Source organism: Protopterus annectens, chromosome 17.part0, assembly GCF_019279795.1.
Source record: "Protopterus annectens isolate FY-2018-M chromosome 17.part0, PAN1.0, whole genome shotgun sequence".
Classification (NCBI taxonomy): domain Eukaryota; kingdom Metazoa; phylum Chordata; order Ceratodontiformes; family Protopteridae; genus Protopterus; species Protopterus annectens.
In genome coordinates this window covers 625797845-625808727 of record NC_056751.1, presented here as the reverse complement: position 1 = coordinate 625808727, position 10883 = coordinate 625797845, and the positions used below count along the sequence as shown (strand labels likewise).

The following is a 10883-nucleotide window of genomic DNA, read 5'->3' as shown; positions in this document are numbered from 1 at the left end:
CTAATATGAATCATCCCCTAGTATTACAGTTAAATCTACCCGTGCAGTCAAAGTATAGGATGGACCATGGAGAAGCACATAAGGCCCTTCCTAAATATAATTTTAAACATTGCACTTACCACTTAAACATCCATTTAGATTTCTCAGTAAAAGAGTTAGGCAGTATTATTTTTGCATTATCTTTCTGTAATAAATGTTTTAAATTAACATTATTTTTATAAACAAACCTAGGCATACTTCCCACAGTTTTATACAAATCCTTATTACCTTGCAAAATCTTTTGATTGTTTTGTATAATGGTTAGGATGCCTTGACTATCAACTCTCATATCTAAACTACACACCAAATTTCTCTCATTAATATTCTTTTCTAATAAAACATTTTCTTACTAACAAATGGATGTTTTTAAATAGGGGATATAAGGTACTTCTCTTATTAAGTATTTCCATTTCTATTTTTAAATAATCTTTATCATAACCCCTATTTAAATATAGATTGGTTATGAAAGTAAACTTTTCTCCTAAATGTTTATTATTGCTAGTCATCCTACTAGCTCTTATATATTGTCCTCTAGGAAGATTTTTCTTTATAAAAGGGGCTGATTACTTTTTGATGTAAGTAACTATTAGTAAATGTCTTCTTTCTATGATTGGGTGATTGTTTTTAAAAACTGGAAGGAGTTTTTGAATGGTTTCATTCTGAAGAAGTCTAGAGACAACAGAGGTGAATAAAGGTTTAGGTACGCTAGGTCTTGTTGTCTCCTTGCTGGCTGGCTGAATATGTGGTTTTTATAGTTTTTGGTTTGAGTTACCATTGTCGGAATTTGTGGGGATTTTGTTGTTGTGGTTTTCTACAATGTCAGATGGCCGAAGTTGCAAATGATGCCTCATTGGATGTTTCTATACATCCTACATCAGGGAGAAATTATTCCAGTTTGTTGCAAGTTTTATTGGATACTATGGGGGATATACAGAAGTCCTTCAGTATGTTGGCTCAAAAGAACACTAGATCTTGGGCTAGAAAAAGTGAATATTCACGCTGCAGAGATGATTGTGTGACTGTTATTCAGTTTAACTATCCTGGTACCTGTTCTCTACAACATGAAATGAATTCTGAATACAGAGATGTTGCTTTGTATTGAACATGAACTATGATCCTTTTCAGAACTTTGGGTGAACAGCCATTTTTCCAGCAGTTAAAGGTCAATTGAAAGAACTGTGTGGAGAATTCTGGAAATTGTTGAGAAAGTAAAGAGCAAATAATTTGAACATTGTATTGAATTAAAAATAGTACCTAAGGGACTCCATTTTTTAAATGCCCAAATGGGGTCACGGTATCTGACACATTCTTTATAATACCTCACTAAAAGAATCAAATACCTCACTAAAAGAATCACAGGCCTAAAGCAGATGCCCTACGCTGACCACCTTAAAAAACTCCAGCTATACTCTGTCACATATCATCTACTCAGATGCGATCTCTGCTTAACATACAAGGCCAGGCCAAACCCAGAGCTGTTGGACAGTAGAGGATTGACCAAGGCCCATCTGCATATCCATCCTTCTAAGTACCTATACTGTTGAGCTGCATGATAAGGTATGCCTAGCAACACATGCTATAGTGGTACATTCATATCTATCAATACACATGTGACAGAAAGTTACAGATGCATACTTGTATGGGCTCAGAGTGGTGTCATGTATGTTCATGTTTTCACAGGTTTCACTGGTAGAGGGTCTAACACAACAAGACAGCATAGGCTGACATCAGAAGGGCACCAATAGTTAATGGTGATGGCAATATGCAAGTGACATACAGAACCATCAAAACTACTGCCTGATAAGATTTTTCAAACACGGCATTAACATCATTCTTTTTTCACAGGGAACTGCGCAACCATTGGTAATACAGCTGCATGGTCGAGTGGTACTTTACTGAAGGCATTAACAGCACAGGAAAATTCTAACAGAAAAAAGTCCTGGAAAACCCTGGAATGTCGACGCTTGTGTTGCTAAGTAGCATAGCTTCTACTGGAAGTCACAGCGCTGTTCTTAATCCTTTATGCCTGTAAGGGATCCCGTAGAATGACTTCTTCACCAACAGGAAGACGACGTAGCATACAACTCCACCTAAGGTTGACCCAACAACAATGGCAGCAACATGAGTACCTAGGAAAATGAGACAAAGCAATGCAATAAAACACAAATGTAGCTTTTATTTCCTAAATATAACTTGGTGAGATTTTATTGTCAGTTACTGGACTCTATCTGTTCCACCATTATTAGACATAATACCACTTATCAACATCTTTCTTGAAATATATATTAGTTGTTCCCTCCTAAAGTTTCATGTATCTTATATGATTGTAATTTTGTCATCCTTAACTAGCCATTTTAGCACTCTTCTCAGAGCTGTATCTAGACTGTGAGACACATTCAGAAATGCATGGAAATATTATTATTTATTTGATAACTGATAAGTTGAAATAAGGGTGGCAAGAAGTTCTTTGGTTTGATTTTAGGTTGGTGTACCTTCTGGGTTAGAGTCTGCATATCTTCCCTGTGTCTAAGTGGATATTTTCCTCATGTTCCAATTTCCTCCATGCAGTAAGAAGATTGTCTAGTCTAAATTGTTTCTGAGGTTCCAGGACGATATTTTTATTTTATGGGGTGGAGGTAGCCTGCAAATTGAACATTTTATGGAATACATCAACAACTCTTCCCATTTCGTAAGATATACACACCAAATAGGAAAATACACCATTAATTATTTGGATGTTACCCTTAGTAAGAACAATCATGCTTTTGCCTCTAATATATACCACAAACCCACCTTTTCTAACAACTACCTCCATTTTGGCAGTGCTCACCTTCTCTTTCAAAAGAAGTGTTTGGTGAAAGGCCAGTTCATTAGGTTTGCTAGGATGATATCCAGAAAATATATATTTGATGCAGAAAGGAAAAAAAAACTTGACAAAATGTTTTTAGAAAGGGGCTACCCCTATTCACTGGTAAAGAATATTAGTGATTATGTCTATAATAACTGGGGGAAATAAATATGAACCTTTGCTGGGAAAAGATTTAACAGATGTGAAGCCCAACAATACATACACACCCTCAAGAAATATTGGTGGAGATGGAGAGAATATTGTAGGTGAATACATGGATAAGAAAGAATTGATAAGGGCCTTTGTTGTAGAATATAGTGCAGGGTCCACTATTATTAAAATACTGTTGAAAAATATTGGAGGCTCTTGACATCTGATGAAAAAATGAAATAAGTTGTGGGGAATAGACCTCTATTCACCTATAAAGGACCCACAATTTAAAGAATATTTTGGAAAATGACAGAGGTAGCAAGGGATGCAACAACGGTACAAAAATGTGGCAACTCTTTGCAATGTAAACATATTTTAGAACCAACAGTTGTTTACTTGAAAGACACAGGAAAAACTACTATATACCCTAGATATACCCTGCACTAGTAAAGGAGTAGTCTACTTAGCTACCTGTAGTACACGCCCAGCTTTTTATGTTGGGAAGACTGAGAGGTGTCTTAAAAAGCAAATTTATAAACATGGGTATGAAATAGGAGTGAAAAACATTAACAACTCTTTATATAGACACTCCATTAGTTGTTCTAACTACAAAGGGTTTTTATTTTGTATATTAGAGAATGTTACACCTAACTCAAGAGGGAGGCATGGAAAGGTCATCTAGAGGTAAGGGAGTTGTGGTGGCAAGTAAAGTTGGATGCCACACACTACCCAGGGATTAATGACAGAATGTCCCTAGTTCCAGTGCTAAAAACAAGGACTAATAAATATTAGCATTTTATCTTGTTGTTTTTGTGTGTTTTTTAGGAATAAAGCATTTTTATGTTGTATTTTAAAATAAACATATGATAGGTTGGTTATTTAAACTAAGCTGAATTTTATATGTTTATATTTATTATTGTTGATTTTTAATATATATATAATTCTTTTGGAAAGTTTTATCTGAGTGTTATACCTTTAAGACCTGATTACATGTATTTTGTGTTAGGGGAGAATCATTTAATGTGTGTATTCTAGATTCTGATGAAGTCTGTTGCACACAGACAAAAAGCTATATTGTGCATTACACTAGCTTAAATAAATTTGTGGTGTCTGCTTTCACTAGCAGTGCCTATTTTTGGATGTGTTTTTGCAACTAGGCATTTCATTAGTATTTGTTTGGATTTCTAGCTGTTTTTCTCCAAGGTGTTATACTAATCTAAATTGCCCTTATATGTGCATGTGCTTTTGATATGGAAGAAAGATCTGACAGTCTATCCATGCTCTCTACTTGCCTAGTATGCTCTCTAGATGGTGACAGCTGGTCACAGTGCCACTATAGGAGTCAGATGCAATTAGTATAGATGGATGGACCCATGGGAATTACAACAGGCTCAGCATGGGTAATCCGGTAATGTAAAACTATTCATCGCTTACATGCCTGAAAAAGGTTCACACCAAATTACTAGTCATTTGATGAGTCGTAAGATTTCTATGCATTTGTGATATCATAAAATTTCTATGCATTTGTCATAAGTCATCGTATTTCATTTTGAAAGCAATGTCTCTCATCTAAAAATAGTTTCGATTTATGGAGAGTGTCAAAACAATGGGTCTATTCAGGCTTTCTGATGCAGAATACACCAAGCCCAGCCTACAGTTAACAAGTTTACTAATACCTGATAGACAAATAGACAAATGCTAAGTCGTTAATCAGGTACAGTTTTGGAATTAATTATTTATAGGAATCCCAAATGGCTACATATCTAAACGTATTAGAGAAACATAGGTTCATAGGTTGGTACTAGGCTATCGGCCCTAGGGCCTATATAAGCCTAGCCATAACAATTCCCTGGCTATTTCTTCCCACACTATTTACTACCCTACTAAACATTCACAAATACCAATACAAATACCAATACAAATACCAATACCAAATACCAATACAAATACCAATACCAAATACCAATACAAATACCAATACCAAATACCAATACAAATACCAATACCAAATACCAATACCAAATACCAATACAAATACCAATACCAAATACCAATACAAATACCAATGCAAGGTTGTTGTATGAACACGTGGAATGGAAGCAGATGAATGGACATCATGAGCAGAAGTGTCAAATGAATTCTCATTTCAGAGTTACTAGTAAGATCCTATCCTGAATACTTTCTCAAATGTTGGGCATTAAGTTTAGTAAGGTAGGTAACAGTATTCAAGACAGTTATCATAACACCGTAGATTTCTATTTCAGTATCTCAAAACAAAATCCAAATATTGTTTATAGCCATACATGTTTACTGTAAGAAAAATATGTATTCACATATATAGTAAAATATGTATTCATATATGTTTTAGCATTATGCTTGCTGCATTAGAAGCCTAAAAGGGTTAACACATTTATTCTGCTACAGGCTTGAAAATAATTGCATGTACTTTCTGACTTTGCTTCTGGTCAGCTCAGTGAATGACCTTGTTCATACACTGAGAAACAGATGATTTTGATAACGTTAGGAAAATAGAACAATACAGTATTCTGAAATGTTATTAGACTTAAGCAAATAACCTTGTTCATGTTGAGTGAACACTGCAGCTGTAGAGGAACTAGATAAAACTAAAGGCTGTAATCAGTATATGCTTTGTGCTCGAAGTAAGAAAGAATCATGAATTGTAACACCAAATTGTTACAGACCGGTGGTCAGCAAGGCCATGTTGTTTTTGAGAAAACTTTCTCATGAGAACATTTATAATTGTTATATCAGCAGAAAAACTTAGTAAACACCTGTTTTAAATTTTGATTGCCATAGTAATTGTTTGATTGAACATGTGATGATTTTAAATTAGGTTTTGACTATATAAACTTGCCATTTATTACTTTCTGTATTCTGATGAAGTCTTGCTGACGAAAGCGGTTAAATAAATTTTGGATACGCTATTTCTCTGGAGGTTTTTATTTGCTGCTTCACCTTGGTTGTTTGGATTATTGTGTTTGTTTTCTGCACTTATTTCCTAAATATAACTTGGTGAGATTTTATTCTCAGTTACTGGACTCTATCTGTTCCACCATTATTAGACATAATACCACTTATCAACATCTTTCTTGAAATATATATTAGTTGTTCCTCCTAAAGTTTCATGTATCTTATATGATTGTAAGTTTGTCATCCTTAACTAGCCATTTTAGCACTCTTCTCAGAGCTGTATCTAGACTGTGAGACACATTCAGAAATGCATGGAAATATTATTATTTATTTGATAACTGATAAGTTGGAAATAAAAGAACGTAAGAAGTTCTTTGGCGGATTTGATTTTAGGTTGGTGTACCTTCTGGGTTAGAGTCTGCATATCTTCCCTGTGTCTAGGTGGATGTTTTCCTCATGTTCAATTCCTCCATGCAGTAAGAAGATTGTATCCTAGTCTAAATTGTTTTCTGAGGTTCTGGACGATATTTTTTATTTTTATGGGGTGGAGGTAGCCATAAAATTAGAATAAGGGTGGCAAGAAGTTCTTTGGTTTTGATTTTAGGTTGGTGTACCTTCTCAGGTTTAGAGTCTGCATATCTTCCCTGTGTCTAGGTGGATGTTTTCCTCATGTTCCAATTTCCTCCAATACGAGTAAGAAGGTGTCCTAGCGTCCTAAATTGTTTCTGAGGTTCCTGGAATGATATTTTTTATTTTATGCAGGGTGGAAGTGAAAAGCCATGGTGAACATTTTATGGAATACATCAACAACTCTTCCCATTTAGTAAGATATACACACCAAATAGGAAAATACACCATTAATTATTTGGATGTACCCTTAGTAAGAACAATCATGCTTTGCCTCTAATATATACCACAAATTACCTTTTCTAACAACTTCACCTCCCATTTTTAGCAGGTGCTCCTACCTTCTCTTTCAAAGAAAAGTTTGGTGAAAGAGCCAGTTCATTAGGTTTTACATGGATATATATCAGAAAATATATATTTGATGCAGAAAGAAAAAAAAAAACTTGACAAAATGTTTTTAGAAAGGGGCTACCCCTATTCACTGGTAAAGAATATTAGTGATTATGTCTATAATAACTGGGGGAAATAAATATGAACCTTTGCTGGGAAAAGATTTAACAGATGTGAAGCCCAACAATACATACACACCTTCAAGAAATATTGGTGGAGATGGAGAGAATATTGTAGGTGAATACATGGATAAGAAAGAATTTATAAGGGCCTTTGTTGTAGAATATAGTGCAGGGTCCACTATTATTAAAATACTGTTGAAAAATATTGGAGGCTCTTGACATCTGATGAAAAAATAGACCTCTATTCACCTATAAAGGGCCCCCAATTTAAAGAATATTTTGGAAAATAACACAGGTAGTAAGGGATACAACAAGGGTACAAAAAATGTGGCAGTTGTGTGCAATGTAAACATATTTTAGAACAACAAGTTGTTTACTTGAAAGACACAGGAAAAACTACTATATACCCTAGATATACCCTGCACTAGTAAAGGAGTAGTCTACTTAGCTACCTGTAGTACACGCCCAGCTTTTTATGTTGGGAAGACTGAGAGGTGTCTTAAAAAAGCAAATTTATAAACATGGGTATGAAATAGAGGAGAAAAAAGCAAATTTATAAACATGGGTATGAAATAGGAGTGAAAAACATTAACAACTCTTTATATAGACACTCCATTAGTTGTTCTAACTACAAAGTTTTTTTATTTTGTATATTAGAGAATGTTACACCTAACTCAAGAGGGAGGCATGGAAAGGTCATCTAGAGGTAAGGGAGTTGTGGCAAGGTAGCTGTAGAGTAGTTGGATGCCACACTACCCGAGGAGTAATGACAGCTTGTCGCTAGTTCCAGTGCTAAAACAAGGGCTGATAAATATTAGCATTCTACCTTGTTGTTTTTGTGTGCTTTCTAGGAATAAAACATTTACATGTTGTATTTTAAAACAAACATATGATAGGTTAGTTATTTAAACTAAGCTGAATTTTATATGTTTATATTTAAAATTGTTGATTTTTAATATATACAATATGTTTGGAAAGTTTTTGAGTGTTATACCTTTAAGATCTGATTACATATATTTTGTGTTAGGGGAGAATCATTTGATGTGTGTATTCTAGATTCTGATGAAGTCTGTTGCACAAAGACAAAACGCTATATTGTGCATTAAACAAGCTTAAATAAATTTGTGGTGTCTGCTTTCACTAGCATTGCCTATTTTTGGATGTGTTTTTGCAACTAGGCGTTTCATTAGTATTTGTTTGGATTTCTAGCTGTTTTTTCTCCAAGGTGTTATACTAATCTAAATTGTCCTTATGTGTGCATGTGCTTTTGATATGGAAGAAAGATCTGACAGTCTATCCATGCTCTCTACTTGCCTAGTATGCTCTCTAGATGGTGACAGCTGGTCACAGTGCCACTATAGGAGTCAGATGCAATTAGTATAGATGGATGGACCCATAGGAAATTAATATAGGCTCAGCATGGGTAATATACCCAAAAAAACTATAACTAAGCTTACATACCTGACCCATGGAATACAATAGGCTCAGCATGGGTAATCCGGTAATGTAAAACTATTCATCGCTTACATGCCTGAAAAAGGTTGACACCAAATTACTAGTCATGTAATGAGTCATAAGATTTCTATGTATTTGTGATATCATAAAATTTCTATGCATTTGTCATAAGTCATCGTATTTCATTTTGAAAGCAATGTCTCGCATCTAAAAATAGTCCAGATTTGTAGGAGGTGTCAAAAGAATGGGTCTATTCAGGCTTTCTGATGCAGAATACACCAAACCCAGCCTACAGTTAACAAGTTTACTAATACCTGATAGACAAATAGACAAATGCTAAGTCGTTAATCAGGTACAGTTCTGGAATTAATTATTTATAGGAATCCCAAATGGCTACATATCTAAGCATTAGAGAAACATAGGTTCTTAGGGGTTCATAGGTTATATCTAGGCTATAGGCCTAATGCTTATATAAGCCTAGCCTATTCAATCCACAGCTATTACTATTCTTTACTACCCTACTAAACATTCACAAATACCAATACCAAATACCAATACAAATACCAATGCAAGGTTGTTGTATGAACACGTGGAATGGAAGCAGATGAATGGACATCATGAGCAGAAGTGTCAAATGAATTCTCATTTCAGAGTTACTAGTAAGATCCTATCCTGAATACTTTCTCAAATGTTGGGCATTAAGTTTAGTAAGAGAGTAGGTAAGTATTCAAGACAGTTATCATAACACCAGAATTTCTATTTCAGTATCTCAAAACAAAATCCAAATATTGTTTATAATACATACGCGCATGTTTAAGAGCCATACATGTTTACTGTAGAAAATATGTATTCACATATATAGTAAAATATGTATTCATATATGTTTTAGCATTATGCTTGCTGCATTAGAAGCCTAAAAGGGTTAACACATTTATTCTGCTACAGGCTTGAAAATAATTGCATGTACTTTCTGACTTTTTCTTTCTTGGTCAGCTCAGTGAATGACCTTGTTCATACACTGAGAAACAGATGATTTTGATAACGTTAGGAAAATAGAACAATACAGTATTCTGAAATGTTATTAGACTTAAGCAAATAACCTTGTTCATGTTGAGTGAACACTGCAGCTGTAGAGGAACTAGATAAAACTAAAGGCTGTAATCAGTATATGCTTTGTGCTCGAAGTAAGAAAGAATCATAAATTCTAACACCAAATTGTTACAGACCGGTGGTCAGCAAGGCCACGTTGTTTTTGAGAAAACTTTCTCATGAGAACATTTATAATTGTTATATCAGCAGAAAAACTTAGTAAACACCTGTTTTAGAACAATGCTTAGAGTTTTATTTGACTACGTCAGCTTAGGAGGCAATGGGCACATGAACAGTATAATAATGAAGTATTTCCTGTATAATGTCAGACAAATTTCTGAACTGCATTTTTGTCTCCTTATACAAGAATAAAGGAACCTTAACTGAACCTTGGCTGCATTGATCTTTGATTTTTCCTTTGACAAGTTGGTCCTTCGTTGACAGGAAACCTCTCGGTTATCCCGGATCAGATAGGCCTGGTGGCTTGAATCCGTATGGAAGAAAGTTACCCGACGGTTCTTCTTGTTCGAAAAGACCTCCGACTGAATTTTCAGAGGAACAGAGGCCGCCACTTTCTGATCTCGGCTTTGGCGGCGAGTTTCAATCGGACCGGCGTGATTAATTGCTGGGGGTCAGGTAAGGTGATTCTACTTTCTTCTGTTTTAGATCAGGGACTTGATTGTATTTGTTCAGTCAGGATTTTTGTGTAAATCCAGGGACAGAGAAATTGCTATCTTGTCATAGATCAGGAAACAGAATAAGTAGGCAGGTAGTCTGAAGGGACTATAAAATCTTCGTGGTACCACGTTAAAATAAGAAGGGTTACGTAACATTCATAAGGTTAGGACAAAATGGGTAATAAGTGTACAAAGCGACCCTAAAATCGCGTTAAAACGAAGATGCAGAATACATGCGATCACGGCGTGCGATAACATTAAGTACTACACAAAGTGGGTTAATAAATATGAATTTAATGGTAAACTAGAAAAATCCTCACTTGTCACACTTTTAAAACAACTCAAAACTGATTCCAAAGCGCAGGTAAAAGACAAGCAATTAGGAATTCCTCAGGCACACAGGTGGATTGAGGAAACAAACCGAAAGGAACAAATAAATAAAATTCAAAAGCAATGTTTTAGATAAAGAGGATAATAACTTGGTTATAGCATCAGCCTCCACCCTCCGCCTCTTGCCAGAATATGAAGCGAGTGAACAGGCAGGTCCACCCCCAC

The 10883-nt window shown here is 35.1% G+C and overlaps 1 protein-coding gene across 1 annotated transcript in view; it reads right to left on the bottom strand.

Moving 5' to 3' along the window:
- Window positions 1-549: 549 nt before the first annotated feature.
- The window catches only part of LOC122791269, a 564593-nt gene continuing 554259 nt past the window's right edge, over window positions 550-10883 (bottom strand). Inside the window, exon 14 of the mRNA XM_044058939.1 lies at window positions 550-2168. Coding sequence (XP_043914874.1) covers window positions 2038-2168 — 131 coding nt within the window. The 3' untranslated portion in view covers window positions 550-2037. The remainder of the gene's footprint in view (window positions 2169-10883) is intronic.